Here is an 18,156-nt window from a genome sequence, read left to right on the forward strand (position 1 = left end):
AGAGACTATTGGTTTATATTAAGGAAACCTATTAAAAACCCAAAAATATGACAAATTATTACTCAAAATCCATACCCTTTATCTCTGTCAACACAAAGATCTGAACATTTTTTTTAAAATACTCACACTTCGATATTTTATGACGTAATTCAGAATTGGGGCACCTCCATCATCCTGTTTTGTGATGCTTAGTTTAAAACTTTTCCCACCACCTGGTTGTCCATGAACATATGGTGGGCTTGGTTCACCTACAAAAAATTAAATAATTACTTATAGGACTTAGTGAAAAAGAAGGATTAGGAAAAAGGGAAAGTAGTGAGAAATTTGGTGGGGTGTTAGTAGGGTTACAAAAAAACAAAAGATTGCTTCTTTTTCCTGTCCCAGTAGTGGCCATAATGAGAGCACGTCAAGTCTAAAGAATATATAGCACTTTGGCTTCAGGAAACCTATCTTTTTTATTTTTACATGAACTTGTTAGGTACTGGATTTTGCTGGATTTCAGTAGATTGCAGTTTGTGTTGCTGCTTTCATAATTGCACATAAGCCTTCTAGCTTTTTTGTTTGACTCATCTTTTGTTCTTTGGAATAAACTAGACTTGTCGTTTAGTATTCTATGCTATGAAGCTTGCGTGTGGTCTTTTTCTGTCTCATAGGTGATGCTGGGAATCTACAACACTCAATGTACACTTCATTAGGTACCCATCTAGTACAGTGGTCTTCTGATGCGGTAGTTCATCTACTTCAAGGTTCAATGTACTGTGAATTTAGAGAAGTCGTTCTTCACATTATTGAAGCAAAGGAGTGGTTATTTGATCGTTTGTGGTTGTTCTAGTTATTCTCCTCTGGCCTCTGTCTTTAGAAGAAAATCTCTAGAGGTCAGCTGCATTTGAGATGCTGAAACCACCGATTCCTTAAAATGCCTAGGCTGCTTGGCTATGCACACATGGTTTATATATTGAGCTGTTGCCATGTGAATTGCTTTTTGGCTATTTGTGTTAATGACCAGGTATAACTAATGTGCCAACTTAGTGAACCAATTATATACCAGTTTGCAAACAACTGAAACAAATATTAATACATTATAATAGAAACATAATAGTAAGAAACACGTACTATCATCTGATTATTTCATGCTAAAGAAATGCCCTGAACCTTGCGGCTTCTAGTACATATATACAGTATGGCCTGGCGCAGATAAATAATCCCTGTGTTTTCATGGCATATATACATTTCAGACTATTTCTGTTACTGAATATTGTTATAAACAATGACACAAATTATAGTGCTCAACCTCAGCTATTTTTAAACCCTAATCGATCTTAACAGTATTAAAAAAATGGGTGGTTTGTGATCCCACTATAGTCCTTTGGTCTATCCTGATCTTTTATATAATAATAATAATAATAATAATAAATAATACGATAGACAAAATGGAGGTGTTTCCTTAAAACAATTATAAAATAACCACTAGATCCTTTCATTAAGAATTTAATAACCATATTATCTAAAAACTGAGTCTCAATTTCCCAATTAAAAAAAGATGTCTTTCTACAAATAAATAAAAAGGTTACAATAACATTAAAAGGTCAATCCGTAGCAAATTGACTTTGTTTCACAATATAATTATGCCTTTGAGGACAGCGAATGTTATCATAAACAGACACTAGTAAATACTAGATTGTGATCCAATTACCTGAGAGAAGCATGTTGACTTTTAAGAGACCCACAACTTTAAAGAGCTTCTGGCGCTCAGCTGAATGTCAAGCAAACACTTTAAATCAGATAAATATAATAAACTTTTGTTTGTTTTCCATTATCTTATCTTTAAGTCACCAAAAAATGTGGAAAAAGTATATATACAACTTTGTGTCTACAGCAAAACTTTGAAATCAATAAACAGGTAGCATTTTGTGATCCTTTTATTTCCCAAGAGGTTTCTTACCAAAAAAAAACCCATATAGTGTTTAAAATTGATTTGATGTTTCCACCAATAACATAATTCTTGAATATAGAATAGAATACATCTGCATGTTTATAACGTATTCAAATTTGGCTTAATGCTTTTAACAAGGTCTCCATTAGACTTGTTCATTTAGATTTGTACGAAATCTTGCTTTTGAATGAAAACTGCCTGTTTCTTGTGCTTGTAAGCATCTCTGATAACGAGGGCGATCCCTGATGAAACTGCCAAAAACGAATTAAAAACGTGTCAAAACGTTGTTAGGTTTTGTCCATTTGTTGCCACATGTAGCTGGTGCAAATGAACAAGTATTAGATAAATAAGTGTGCAGACGCCATTTTAATTTGTCATTAGGACCAGTTACAGACTGATGAGAGTTGGGGCGCAAGGCAGTTAGTGAAAGTTAGCTTAGCAGAGGCTGAGATTGATACTCATTGCTCAAAAATTTACTGATATGTGTGAATGAATGATTATGTATTTATATATGTATGTATATAAGTGTGTGATAGCAAGGATCTGGATGTGTAAGTGGAGGGAAAATATGGCACAGGCAGGTTGTTTGCAGGCAAATATTGCACAGGCAGACTGTGTAGGGGCAAAGATGGCATAGGCATGGAGGCTGTTGGGGCACTGACTTGTGTAAGAGGAGGGCAAATATGGCACAGGCAGGTTTTTGGGGGACAAAGATGGCACAAACATACTGTTTAGGGACAAAGATTGCACAGACATGATGTTTGGGGAAAAAGAAGGCAAGTCCTATGTGTCCACTCTGGGCGCTAAGCAGGTCCTGTGGATGCAATCTGGATCCTGGGGCAAGTCCTGTGTGGGGCAATCTAGGTGCCGGGGCAAGTTCTATGTGTAAAATCTGGGTACCAGGGCTGAACTTTGGTGTGTGTGACCTTTGTCTGCAATGATGCATTATTTATTGATCTATCCTTCAATGCTGAGTTCACATGTGATTTTCAGTTGATCTATACCTGCAAGGCTGGGTTTGTATGTTACTCATTTGTTCTATACCTGCAATGCAGGTAATTTCATGCAATTCCATGTGTTATTTATTTAATCTGTGTCTTATTCAGTTGAACTATACCTGCAATGCTGTGTTTCCATGTGCTGTTTATTTGATTAATATCGGAACTACATAAGGGAGGAAAAGAGAGGCGTGACACAGTGAAAGGTTGGGGCAAAGAGACTCTGAGGGTGATGGCAAGGGAGGGGATATCATGACGGTGGCCCGCACCAGACCCACACCATTCATTTACTAAGAGAGTGGCATAATATTATGCTCATCCCCACCCTACGCGTGTGGCGTGAGGACATATCACAAGGAGTCACACTAGGGTCAGAAGGAAGGAAGACCGCACTGGCTGCTACAGTCTCCTTCTATTCTTCAGTGTCAGTGTGGCAAGTAATTTGTTAAATGTGATAAATCAAACAAAGACACCGGTGATCCAGGCTGACAACCTAGGTTCTTATAGACACAGCCTGACAATGGTAGCACTTGATGCACTTTAGCACTGAAGAACAATATGTTTCCTTGCATTCTCAGCATGCACCTGATCTTAGTTGAGACTTCATATCTAATGTAGAGATTGCTAACTATACACAATACTGAACGAGAGCTCTAAATAGGGTGAGCTGGTACTTGTTTTTGTTTTGGTCACCACTGGAGAGATGAGAAAAAAAGAAGGATGACATGTATTCAGGTTTTTCAATACAAAAAATGTAGATCATATTTGAAATATTATACTATAAATCTAGAGGCTTTCTTCAGACATTCTTTGAAATATACTAAACTCTCTTTGAAAACGAGAGTCTGACCTCCAGATTTCAAATTGGACAGCTAGAATGTATACTAGAAAAACAAAAAATTTTCAACCACAGGACATTCTTCTAAACAACGACTGTTTGCAACAGCCTAGTTTACACAACTGTGACTGTTGATAATATAAGGAGGATACTTTATGGCACAGCAACAATTATGAAATAAACATGATCTTGCATAAATAGAGTAGCTAAAACTTGGTTTTAAAAATATTGTTATTTAGATTTGACAAGACTCAAGAGAAGCGAATAATAGTAGTAATGATAGAGTTTGTTAAATATTATGGTTATTTACATTAGCAGCAAGCTATTTTTAATGCCATGGTTTATATTTCGTAGTATGTATGCTGGTAACTCCCTCTAGCACAGAATTCCTGGGCTATAATTGAGAGGCTGTCCCCTTGACCCTGCTCTTTTGTGGAAGTTCTCCGATTAGGCCAGAAGAATGCAGACACAATCGTTTTTTGCACCTCTCTCTCTCCGTGAATCTGTCTGCATTATTCTAGCCTATTGGAGTACTTCTGTAAAAAAGCGGTGCCACGAGGAAAGCCTCTCCTCTGTTCCTCCAATCAGGGTAGAGGACGTTCGTGGAGGCTCCGCCCTTTTGTGGAAATGTCCCCGGAAGTTTAGTTCACAAAGACACAGACAAAGAAAGAAGACTGGGGAGAAGCTGTGAAGACTCAGATCCTCTGTGTGCCAGTGTGGCACCCCTTAATGAGTGGCACCCAGGGCGGACCAGTCCCCCACCCTCAAGTAAGCCACTGGTCTGAACACCTATATAACTTTTGAGCAATATTTGGCATTCACTATAATTACAATGTAAGACACATTATGAGGATCAATTAGCTCATAGAAAGGTTTTCAAAAACAACAGTAAAAGATATATCATCTTGTAATTAAAAGAATATTTAGTATTGCCCACCCTATATACTAACATTTTTTTCAATTATGTAACATTTTGACAATATATTCCCCTTGAACCAAATTGTATACACTGACTGCCATCCTATTAAGCACATCTGACTACACCAGATACTCAGCTACAATTTCCATAGAACGTCCGGCTCTGGAAACAAGCTGAAATTCCACACACCATATTCTACAGCTCATTAACAGTTACCGTGGAGATAAGGTTAAGGAAACATAAGTTATTTATTTATTTTTAAGTACTTTAAATAATTCATCCTTATTCTATGTATTTTTTCTCCACTACAGGCAGGCCCGGACTGGGACAAAAAAATAGGCCCGGGCATTTAAGCCAGAGCATTTTTATTTAAAACATCGGGGTTTTTTTTTTAACTTTACTTAACATCCTCCATGTTAAATAAAGTTAAGCCCTGTGCGGCCGCACAACCGTAAGGCCGGCCCTGGTGGGGGCTTCCCGGCCCCTTAGAGTGGCGAACCCGGTCGCAGTTGCGGTGGGCTTAAGGGGCAGGTGCCCCTTATGCCCTGCGTTAATGAGGCCGCATAGGCCCAGTCAGTCCGGTCCTGACTGGGCCTATTTTAAGGTAGGAGCCTGGAGCTGCAGCTCCATCAGCCCCTAAGTCAATCCGGCCCTGCCGCGGCCCAGCCCACCGGGGAAATGCCCGGTGTGCCCGATGGCCAGTCCGGGCCTGACTACAAGTAACATTTATGAGGCAGACTCTCTATCCTCATATATTAATTCTCGTTATAATGTCTGAAGACCTACTGCACTTGCATTACTTCCACCATTCTGAAGCATAAAGAAAGCTATTCTAGATCCTTCCTCTGTATAACTGGAAACATCTACATACAGAGAGAGAAGAAACGTATCGTATTTACTTACGAACAGGAAGTGTCTGAAAAACTTCAGTTTTGCTGTATTCTCCTTGTCCTTTTCCATTTACAGCAGCGACTTTGACTTCATATGTTGTGTTTGCTTCCAAATTTCCAAGAACCACGATTGCTATGTGAAAAAAAAACATTAGCCATAACAGCGGCATTTAAACCCTAAATATAATACAGTGCATAGCTTATAATTATGACATTAAATGTTTTGTTCAATTGTATTGTTCAATTTTTTCCATGCATTGGAACAATTGTGTTTTGTCAGAAAAGAGGATTTCTTTTTATTCATTTCATACAGTTGTGTGGGCTTGAATTAGAAAATTACAATGTGCATATTATTCTATCAATATAGAACATTAATAGCATTATACAATGAATAGACAAAGTATTATGGATATTACTTGATTTTATTTTGTCTTGTACTTAAATCCCCTGAACATAATTTACATCAAAGCTAAGCAATGCTAGTGCTTGAGTGCCACCAACAGGCAAGCTTTGAAGCTTAACTCATCCTTAACAAAAGCAGATCAATTAGGTTGTCACATGAGCTACTAATAGACATGCTTCAGATTTGAAAAGCAAAAGAGACGACTGCTGAGAATCTCTCCAAAAGTACTACCTGCATTATTTTGCTTTGGATATAATTATACATGTGTAAACTCTCATTGGAAACACTCATGGCTATATACATGACATTTAAGAAATGAAATACAGAAAAATTTAAAGGTAGAGAAGAAAAAAGTAGTCTCAAATAGAAATTTTAGGTTAGTTTGTGACAAAAGAAAAATGCTGATCACACTCAGTGTTATTGAGGTTGGTGTCATTATCTATAGTTAATAAATTGCAAGAGGCTGCATTGCCAGCATTTGGATTCTCATTAGACTTGTGCATTTAGATTCTTACGAATTGCAAATTTACCACATTTTGGCAATTTCAGTGATAACAAAGTCACAAAAACAAGACCAGACCCTCCAATTGGGAGATGACATCACCAAAAGCACCCTTTTTTCCTAAATTCAAGTTAGAGCAAAATGACAGCACTTTTGGTGACGTCCTCTGCCTTGATTGGGGGATCGAGGAGAAGACATCACCGCAAGCGCCACAATTTTGGCGGAAGTTCCTGCTAGATTATGTCTGCAGAGATGCGGATTAAGATGAGATTGAAGTCAATAGATTGAACATAGAAGAGGGAAGAGAAAAGATAAAAGAAAGAAGATGAAGAAAAAGATGCGGACGTGGTCGCCAGAAGCGGAAGTGGCCGGTAGAGAAGGTAGGGAAACATTTTGAAGCATGAGAGAGAGTGAACAAGAATGAGGGTGTGAGTGAATGTGGGCACCGGGTCATAAATTTAATTTCAGAATTTAAAATTCCCCGAAATTTTTTGCCAATTCAAATGGGTAGGGAATGAAATTCATTGCCTACAAAAAACGAATGGGCCAAAAACGAACCAAAAAATGTTAGAACCTTTTTTGGCCCATTTTCACTTGTCTAATTCTCATGATAATCCATATGCTGACACAATGAAAGGGTCTGTATTCTACAGCATTTTATATTTATATAGGTAAGTTTGATGAGTCATGGGAGATATTGTTCAGTAACAACTTCTGGAAAGAAGAAGGTGTGCTATGACTTAGAAAGTCACTAAAATACAGATTTTGTAATCTAACATAATATCCTAATCAAAATCCTAAACAATATGAAGTGGTGGTAGCCAAAACTACCATATGGATTTTTTTTTTACAAAAATAGAAATTAAACATTTTATTTATATATAGTTAAATGGTTAATTGCCAATGTATCAAGCAAAAAAATTGCAGCTTTTAAACTTGCTCTATGTCCTTCATTTTGCGTGAATATTTTAAATTAAACAAATTAAAAATTATAAAGTGGTATCACCAGATGTCTTTGATCTATGGTATAACACTGACCCAATGCTTCAGTGTTAATTATTTCACATCATTTTCCTGATTAACCCTTATGACCTTGTATATTAAATGAATATGCACATTTAATAATACATTTCTGCTACAGTTTGTTCACATGCCAAGTTTCACACTTTACAGACCCATTTGCTGAAGAGTGAGATCACACTTCCTCTTTTAAAATAATAATCTACTGTTTGATTGACACTAATTGTGACATTATGTCAGCTAAAAAATGTACTTTTTAAGTTTGAAATAACAATTAAAAAAAGTTGTATTGTGATCTGATGTCTGAAGATTCCCTCAAATAATATAGGGCTCTAGGAAAACGCCACCGATAATTGATGCCTTAATGTCATTATATATCAACCAATACTATGCAGAAGGAAAAAATGGCTCTTCCTTTATTTGCAGATTTGTACGATATGACATTGATTTAATTTGGTGAAAATAATGGTACCTTGCATTCGTTGTTTTTCCAAGTTGGAATAAAACGCTACAAAATCGTTTTGATTTTTTGCCAATACAGTACAACAATGCAACAAACAATGAAGGCTGTCTTTTTGTTAGAAGAGCAAAATGAAGGTAAACATATGTTCTCTTTTATAAGTTAAGCAAAATGCTCTCACGTAGTAGAACCCATTAGCACTATTATTTGTCCACAGAAAGCATCTAACTGGTTAAATTACAACGCTACTATTTCTAGAGTTAAAATATATCAGGTCTTGTATTTAGTATGCCATTATTCCAATTATAATTCAGGGTTTTATTTGCTATTTAATTAGATAAGACCTAGTTTTTATTCTTTTGTCCATTTCATTTCCCTTAGTATTCAGCAAACCGAATTATAATTTTGCTTTTTATGCTTCCTCAACAAAGTAGAAGCTCTTAAAATATTAGGATAGTACCTCTTGCTTAAGAACATTTTATTAAAATTAAGCTCTCTGCACCATTGCATTTACTTGTTGCTGTGAATTATTATTATTTACCCGTGTAATTGAAATACTAAAGTCTCTCTATGTATATTTTGAAATATTTGCTCGAGAATTTGAGGCATTCCCTACAAAAGTTGTTTATCCCCAAACCCTACTTATCAGTGATGGCTATATAGCAGAAACAACGTTCCACATTCAATTCTGGGTTAAATATTTGGACTTACTTTGAGTTCCATGGGAGCGGACAACTTTCCAAACTTCCGAAGACACTTCCTTGTAATCCATTTGGTAATGATGGATAGGTACTCCTCCATGAGAGTCCGGCTTATTGAAAAAAATCTTGGCATATGCTTGTGACAACTCTATAACACGCAAGCCAGAGGGACTGGAAGGCACATCTTCAAAAAATAAAAATAAAAAGCTTAAGAAAACAAAAATTTGTTTCAAACAAAAGACAAGACAAACGTTTTATTAAGCTTTTGTAATTTGTCTTACTGGCCTTATAAACACTTACAGTAGGAGATGCTTTTGTTGTATGCTAGTCAAACTCCATTCACAGCTGTAATTGTTTCGATATGCATCACGTAAGGTATTCAATCTTTTAAGTGTTTCTTGTACAGACAATTCTATTATAACATCACCCTTGTAAAAGCTTTATCTTCGACACTGAATCCAGTTCATGATCCACTAACTTTGCCCTGCCCAGAAACTTATTATATCACATAATAATAATAATGATAATAATAATATGAATACTAATATGAATAATATATCACTTGGCTTTTTATCCTTCACTATAAGCACCATAAGGTCGCATCCAGTGCCACGAAAGAAGAAAACACGGGGGGAACTATGTAAGCATCTTAGAACCGGTGTGATATCAAGAAACTATTGTGATATCAAGAATATGCATTGCCAGCCATTTTATATTTTGGTAATTTCAGAAGTGGTAAAATGGTTTAGCAGAAACACAACCCTCTTAGCAGTGTAACAATATTAAGAAAACAACAATTGTGGTGTTAACAAGCAGTGACTTTTTACTTGTTTTTTGTTTTAAGACCTGGAGTTCTTACAAAGGTGTTAATCTCTAAATGTTGTCACCTTTAGCAACTGGATTCACATAAGCTAATTAGGTTTCACTTGCTTGGTACAATTAAACAGTTTGGCACTCATTTTACAACATATGATGAAAGCTTAACATTTTTTACTTTAATAATGTAATATTAACGAGATGTAATAATGAGGACCATCTTTAATTATTTTTCCTATTATTTTAAAATAGGTCTTTCCATTCTCACATTCAATTAGATCACACTTTCACTGTTGGTTTTTCAGATCATGTTAAACCTCTTTAGTTTAATAGATATATTTTTCATGTAAGAAGGCAAGCATGTATTTCTTGCAGAATGTTAAATTTTCTATTTACTTACTGTTATTAATTAAAGTCTATGGTTGATGGGTGGATACAAAAACTTTCTATTTTGTAGGCATTTAGTGGAATTTTTTCTACATAAAATATAACAGTTTTATTTAGCTGTAGTTTCATACTTAATATTTTAAGCAGGATATTGGTTACAAGCTTGATAAATGCATACAATACATGTCTATAATAGTTAAATTTATATGTGAGTTTCACAAAAAGAAAATCGACAGATAAATACTCTAGTCAGATATGGGCTAAATGAGGTCTACCTTACTTAGAAACATAGAATTTGACAACAAATAAGAATCATTTGACTCCTCTAATTTGTTCATTTTTCCAGATGTAAGACTCAAATCTTAACCAGTCCTTGGCACAAATTTATTAAAAAAAAACAAAAAAACAAGAATAACTTTATAAAGTTATTCCCGCCTCCCTGTGACTCTCACTCATTCACACAATTCATCCACACATTAATTCATTCATTTTCTTCCTCATTCACATATTTCATGAATTTCTAAAAACGTTTTCATGTGTGACCACTCGGCGCCTCTTTCTCTCCTCCTCTCCCTGCCGCCGAGAAAAGCCCAGAGGGGGCCCCAAACCGGCAGTATGACTGCCAGTGGGCCCACGAAGGTTAGTGGGCCCTGGGCAAATGCCCACTGCATTTATCTACCATCCTCTCAGTAAAGTAAAACATCCGTACATTACATCTAAGCCTCTGACCCTTTCCTTTTAGATTATGACCTCTTCTGCACATTTTCTCCTGCTGTACGAACCTCAAAACCAATTTGGTCCCTGGTCCTGTAAATGAAAAAGTCTACTCTATATAACATCTCCAATTATTAAGTACATTTTATAGGCAGGCTTGCCCTATCTAATTGTACTGAAACTGGTGACAAGGTTCTCACAGTACAGGGAGATGCCACTCTATAACATTTTCATTTATGAAGAACATTTTGTCAGGAACCAGATGTTCACATTTTTATATTAAAGTAGATGAAATATAGCAATGTTAAAAAATAAATGACAATTCAACAGACTTAATTATTTAATTCTGTAATATTAAATCTAATGTGGAATATAAAATATTTATAAAAGGCATCAATAATTATCAATGAGGTTTCATTGCTCTATTTTTCAGTATTTTTCAAATTATAACCAAGCACAATTCTACTGCTTCCTGTTCAAAAGGATAATGTCACATAAAGTTGTACTTACCAGCCAATGAAAGTATATATTCCTGAATTCTAGACCCTATTGAATTGATCGCTGTACAGTTATAACGTCCAAAGTCATTATCTGATAATGGTGTTATCTTAAAGGAAAAGAGAGAAAAAAATACATTTTTTTTTCTTCAATAGTAAATCTCTAAATATAATAAAACAGAAAAAATATATTTAAAAAGTCAATTACATTTTTTTCCTTAACCCTTTAAGGACAATGGGCGGTCCCTAAACCCATTTAAAAATGCATTTTGAGCCCATACATGTACGGGCTTTGTCATTAAGGGGTTAAATAAGAAAAAGAAAAATAATAATAATAATGCATAGTCATTACCATTAATATTGTTGATAATAGATTGCCCAATTTAAGTGCTATGTACATTCCTACTTCTTTGACTTATCAAACCAAATCTACAGTGTTTGAAGCCCTCTGTAGATATATGCAATTATCTTCAATTGTTATAACATTCAGTGTTGTGTCCCAAAATATCTTCGGTTTTTGCCTTTGTAATTATAGCCCTTTGAGTACTGAAGCAGTTCTCAAAACTGCAGAAGAATCTTTGTTGTGTGATTTTCTTCATTTTCTTGCCAACGGGTTAATATGGGCATACCCAACAGGAAACATGCGCACATCTACATATAGCATGACCTCAAAACACATAATGATGTCATTATTTTAAAAAATATATATGTTGGACCGCTACAAAAATGTTAATGTTCCTTACGTCATGGATTGGATGCTACAAAAAAAGATATTATATTTTTCAACTAGACATTCAAACCTGAAACATTTTTCATCTAATAACCTTTTCTGTAGAAGGGCTGGAAGACATTTTGAAGATCAAAATGCAAAAAGCTTTATTTTAAATTTTTTAACACCCATTGAAAATTGGATAGGCAGAAACTCTGTGTTCAATGTGCACAAAGGCCCTAAACAGCTTAGACGTTGAGCCCTCTTCAAAGATGCTGCTGGGACATAATTGCTTTTGAATTTTAATATTTTTTTGGGGGGGATATTTCAGTAGTAATGAACATAGTTGTGTGGATACATGAGAACTCTTAAACGTAAAAAGATCCTTGATATCCTGTATAACTGTTTGTAAATTACAATAAAATATCAAAAATGCCCTATGAAGTAACGACCCAGATTTCACATTTTTATATTAAAGTAGACGAAAGATAGCAATGTTGAAAAATAAATGACAATTCATCAAAAACGTAATTATTTAATTCTGCAATATTAAATCTTATGTGGAATATAAAATATTTTTAAAAGGCAACGGTCCCCAACCCAGCTGCCAACACATGCACAGAACATTATCGCAGAATAAATACACTTAGTACATCAGTAATGTTAATATATATATAGTACTGTGCAAAACTATGATGAAAAAAATGATGTCAAGTAAGAATGCTTTCACAAATAGACATGTTATTTTAATCATTTAAAAAAAGGAAAAGTGAGTGAACAGAAGAAACATCTAAAAAATCATAAAATCAGCATTTTTGCTTTAAAACAGCATCAATTCTTTTAGGTGCACTTGCGCATAATATTTTAAGGAATTCCCTATCTCTTCAGACTTTCTCCCTCACACAGACGCATTTCAAAAGCTCTCTCAAAACCTACCATTTTCTAGAAGTGTACAAACTGTTTTCCTAGCACTCAGCCAGCATCCTAATCGAGGCACTTAAACAACCAACAGCCTCTACAGATCATCGTGACTCGATCAACTCATCCCTATCCAGGCAGTCCTCTCCTACTGTTTCACTTCCCCCTCAACCACCGACTAGACTCTAACTTCACAAGAAAGGACCCTTCTTCTCCTTTGTATCAGTTTGTTATTGTGTGTGGATTTTAAACCACACACAATTTTATTAACCCTGTAGTAACAGCACTATGAAATCTGCCGGCACTATATAAATAAATGTAATGAACTCTGCAGGTATGTTGTTCCAAGAATCTTGGAGAACCAAAGTTCTATGGATTTAGGCAGCTTTTGTCTCTTCTTTTCCATGTAATTCCAGACACGCTCGATGATGTTGAGATCAGGGTTCTATGGGGGCATGTCATCACTTCAAGGACTTCTTATTCTTTACCTTGAAGATAGTTCTTAATGCCTGTGGCTGTATCTTTGGGGTCTCTAAGAATTGAGGAGACCATTAATTCTGACCAAATCCCAAACTTCATTTGCAGAAATGCAGCCACAAACTTGCAAGGAAGCTCTACTATGCTTCACTGTTGCCTGCAAACACTCATTGTTGTACTGCTCTCTAGCCCTTCGGCAAACTGCCTTCTGCTACAGCCAAATATTTCAAATTCTCACTGATCTGTCCAGAGCACCTGCTGCAATTGTACTACGCGCCAGTTCTTTTGTTTTTGTTAATAGTTGAGTTACTTAGCCTTGTATCATGTCAGGTATGGCTTTTTGGCCACAAGTCTATCATGAATACTTCTGACCAGACTTCTCCAGACAGTAGAAGGGTGTACAAGAGTCCCACTGTTTTCTGTCAATGATGATGTGTCTTGCATTGGCCGACCAATACGTCTACGGTCCCCAACACTGTTTGTTTCTTTGTGTTTCTTCCATCGAGCTTGGACAGAACATCTGGAAACCACTGTCTTTTTTTAAATTTATGCCTGGGAGAGACCTTGCTAATGCAGTATAACTATCATGTGTATTGGCACTGTGCTCAGTCTTACCATGGTGTTGACATTAAACTGTCAGCAACTTTGTTAGTGAGTTTGGCCGTTCCTCTCTCAGTTTTATTCATTCTACACAGTTGTTTCTGTTTAAGTTAATGATTTGTGTTTCAACCTACATATTAAATTGCTCATTATTAGCACCTCTTGGGTATAATTGTTTAACCATAATTATATGCTTAAAAATTCCATGACTTTGTGCAAGTTTACCTTGAAGAATTGATTTGAAGGCAAAGGGTGGTGACACCAAATCTTGATTTAATTTAGAACCAATGAGGGCCGTTGCCATGTCTATTTTTGAAAGCATTCTTACTTTACAGCCTTTTTTCACACCTGCCAATTTTTGTTTTAATGTTTAGCATACTAGCATCATTAGGTTTCTAAAGTTCTAAACCCAATGATTTATGTAATGTCAGTTAAATATATTCCATCACTACTTATACTGCCACATGCAAAAAACAGATATATCCATTATCATAATTGAAAATGTTTGGGGAAAAAATCATAATTACAGAAGGAAAATGTTTTCCAAAAAGAAAACATTTTATTTAATATATATTCTTTAAATATTTAATATATTACCCAGTGAGATATTACTCACAATGATTAACTTGCACATACCTCCAGCAGTATCCTCTTTCCATCTCTATAAGTTTTTATATTTGTTATGTTTCTTGCAGGTAACAAAATTTTATCTCTGCTCCAGTAAAGAGATGACGGTGGATTTGAATTCACATCACAACTGATATTAATTGGGTTATGTTCCCAAGAATAGTAAATTGTTTGATTGGAAACAAACTTTGGTGCATCTATAAAGTTGGAAAAAGAAAACATAAATTCAGAGTATAAAAGTGAAAGAGGAGACACACAATGCAGGCACTGTAAACATTTCATGAATATTTTTGGTTTAGGAAATAAAGCATGTGGTGACATTAAGCTCCTTTCTTTACGATTGCCAAACATATCAGTATGCTGCCTAACACCTACAACACTCTGGTTATATGATTACATTATATACCATATAAATGGTGTAGTTCCAGTGTCTTCAACACAAGATATTTTTGTATAGCTGTGTTAATCTCTCCACTATTTCCCCAAACCCTCCAGAATTTAATAATCCCCGGATCCTTACCTATTAACCCCTTAGTGATATTTCTGCTCATATCTCCAAATACTTCCCTAACCATGCTCTTGGCCCATGACTTTGTCCTTCCTCAACCATTATCACTTCTTCCTACCTAAGTTCCTAGGATTTCATCCACAAAGTGTATTCTGTTTCAGCACCTTCTAGGTATGCAAGCAACTGACTTCTCTAAGTCACCCTCACTACGATCAAATCATCCTTCCCCAAGCATTCTCCTTCACCTTCCTAATATATTATAAGCTTGCAAGAGCTTATAATATATTATATGTGGTCATTGTATCCTTTATTTTATTCATTTTGTAAATGTGTACTTTTATGGTTACTTTTGTATATTTTTCTATCCTCATTGTAGTAGCATTATTGAATTTGTTGGAGATGTATAAATAAAATTATGATATTAAACATTGTTTATTTGCTCCTTATACAACACTTTAGGAAATATTGAAAACAATGGTATTTTTTAAAAAATGTGAGTCTGGATAGGCAAAAATTCTGGTTTTATACACATGAAATAAAAATGAATGCTCTTAAAGATCCATATTTTTAATACTTTCACTGATAAAGCCATACTTTGAAGCTAGGGACATTTATAGCTAACATTAGCATGTTAGGTCACTATAGTTGCATTATAACTCATCACAGATACAACAGTAGTGACCCTGCTAGTATCCATGCCATTAATAACACTAGGGCTGAAACAACTAATCGATAAAATCGATAATAATCGATTATGAAAATCGTTGTCAACGAATTTCATCATCGATTAATCGGATCGATTTTTATCGATTATAAAAAGAGGTTTTTTTCAGAGCAAATGCTCTGAAAAACTCCTCTCTTTATATAATCCGACCTCAAACAGAGATCGGATTATAACACCGGAATCCAGATCCCCCGCAACGCTGCAGGGGACCTGGATTCTCCTCACTGTCGGCCGGTCTCTCACTTCCGTCTCTCTCCCCCCTCCCATAGACCCCTCTGACTCCTCCCCCCTCCCATACGTCACTCTGCCTCTCTACCCGGCACCGTTACTGAAGGCACTTTCCCTGCAGCTTCATAGAAGCCTCAGTGTAAGTGAAGGTGAGTAACGGAGTCTGTCTGTGCGATGCAGACCCCCACCGGCTAACAGAGAATCATCCTCTCTGATGGCCGGTGAGGGTCTGCATCGCACAGACAGACTCCGTTACTGCCCTTCACTTACACTGTGGCTTCTATGAAGCTGCAATGAAAGTGCCTTCAGTAACGGAGCCGGGTAGAGAGGCAGAGCGGTGTATGGGAGGGGGGAGGAGTCAGAGGGGTGTATGGGAGCCACCCTCCAATACACCACTCTGGCTCCTCCCCCTCTCATACGCCACTCTGCCTCTCTACCCGGCTCCCTGGTGTCTTGTCAGAAACGGAGGTTCACAGGAGGCAGAGTGGAGTATGGGAGGGGGGAGGAGGCAAAGTGATGTATGGGAGGGGGAGGAGCCAACGTGATGTATGGGAGGAGGCAGAGTGGAGTATGGGAGGAGCCAGAGTGATGTATGGTGGGGAGGAGGCAGAGTGGTATATGGGAGGGGGAGGAGGCAAAGTGATGTATGGGAGGGGAGGAGCCAGAGTGGTGTTTGGGAGGGGGAGGAGCCAGAGTGGCGTATGGGAGGGGGAGGAGCCAGAATGGTGTATGGGAGGGGAGGAGCCAGAGTGGTGTATGGGAGGGGGAGGAGCCAGAGTGGTGTATGGGTGAGTTATAGTGGTGTATGGGGGGTATTATGAATTTTTAGGGCATATAGGGGGTATAAGGCATATGGATATTAGGCATATCAGGGGGCATAAACATATCTGGGGGTAAAAGGTATATCAGGGGGCTCAGTGGCATATAGGGGGTATAAGACATCGATATTAGGCATATCAGGGGGGCATAAAACAAATCTGGGGGTAAAAGATATATCAGGGGGCTCAGTTGCATATCACTGGCATATAAGGAGTATAAGGCATATCAGGGGCACAGTGGCATATCAGGGGGCACAGTGGAATCTGGCATATAAGAGGTATAAGGCATATATGGGGGCAGAGTGGCAAGCTGAGGGTCAGATGTGCATAACTGGGGGCAGTTTGGTAAATAAAAAAATTTAAACAAGGCTTTTTTCTCAGTTTTTATTAAATATGAAAAATAGTTAACATATGAATTAATATTTATTAATAACTTTGTATTAAAACCTAGTTTGAGAAGCACTGTGTTTGGGTTCTTGTAGCTTTTATTATTATGTCAGTAAAATAAGAAGGTGAATAGAGAGAGAGAGGCCATTGCAATAAAGAGATGAAAGTGTAAATTGTACGTTTTTTATTGCAATTTTTCTTCAATTTAAAATAATGTATTTTTTTATCCGATTAATCGATTAATCGAAAAAATAATCGGCCAACTAATCGATTATTAAAATAATCGTTAGTTGCAGCCCTAAATAACACCCAGCTCCTAGTCTCTCAACTCCTATGCCGCAGTCCATGCCAGATACTAATTTATATTTTATGCTTCCCTTGCCTTGTTCTAATCCGACCAAATGTTTACAAAGCGTATGTCAGCTTGCTATCTGCAACAACTTCACAGAGCCTTTGTGTCATTCCAGAGAACATTTGCGTATAATATCACTTTGTTCTCAATCCGCAGAGTGCAGATCATAGAAGGGAAGAAGTTATTGAGCTGCAGGGAAGGACACAAAAAAACGGAGAGTAAACCAGGCATCTATCTCATGAATGCAGTAATACACATTTACATTAAATAAAAACTTACATTCAACATTGAGATACATGCTCTTTTGATGGCCACCAATTCTACTAGCGGCTTCACAGTCATATCTTCCTGCATCAGATAACATCACAGATTTGATGTGCAGAAGTGATTTTCCATGATGTCCTGCGCTTTCGATTCTTCCATCTGGGCTCTGTTAATTGTATATGTAAAAATATGTGAAAAAAGTTATCTTATGCATTGTCAATATTGTTGGATAATCTTACAAAATGGGTATGTCTATATTTTGCTGACAGTAAAAAATTATTCTATTTAAAACCCTTATTTTGGATCCTTTCCTTTCATTTGCAGGGTTTTACATACCATGCAAGTGACACATTCTAACACAAAAAAAGACAATGTTAAAAAAATAGAGACATGAATTTATACCACCTTCCAGCCGCAAAAACATTAAGCAAAAATAGATTTTCATAAATATAATGTATTATGTAAT

At 36.5% G+C, this 18,156-nt stretch overlaps 1 protein-coding gene and 1 long non-coding RNA gene across 4 annotated transcripts in view; both read right to left on the bottom strand.

The window, feature by feature from the left end:
• Window positions 1-18,156, bottom strand: part of NCAM2 (neural cell adhesion molecule 2) — a 120,758-nt gene that overhangs the window by 21,160 nt on the left and 81,442 nt on the right. For all 3 annotated transcript variants that reach the window (XM_053456844.1, XM_053456845.1, XM_053456846.1), the window contains exons 9-14: window positions 17,706-17,856; window positions 14,419-14,606; window positions 11,092-11,188; window positions 8,675-8,848; window positions 5,592-5,711; window positions 127-248 (exon numbers count right to left, since the gene is read on the bottom strand). In XM_053456844.1, the coding sequence (XP_053312819.1) occupies window positions 127-248; window positions 5,592-5,711; window positions 8,675-8,848; window positions 11,092-11,188; window positions 14,419-14,606; window positions 17,706-17,856 (852 nt within the window). The remainder of the gene's footprint in view (window positions 1-126; window positions 249-5,591; window positions 5,712-8,674; window positions 8,849-11,091; window positions 11,189-14,418; window positions 14,607-17,705; window positions 17,857-18,156) is intronic.
• On the bottom strand, window positions 367-1,164 carry LOC128474499 (uncharacterized). The gene is made up of 2 exons (XR_008346353.1): window positions 1,110-1,164; window positions 367-1,024 (listed from the first exon to the last, which is right to left on the bottom strand). It is a non-coding gene; the product is annotated as an uncharacterized LOC128474499 (long non-coding RNA).

The sequence above is a fragment of the Spea bombifrons genome, chromosome 2, assembly GCF_027358695.1.
Source record: "Spea bombifrons isolate aSpeBom1 chromosome 2, aSpeBom1.2.pri, whole genome shotgun sequence".
Classification (NCBI taxonomy): Eukaryota; Metazoa; Chordata; class Amphibia; order Anura; family Pelobatidae; genus Spea; species Spea bombifrons.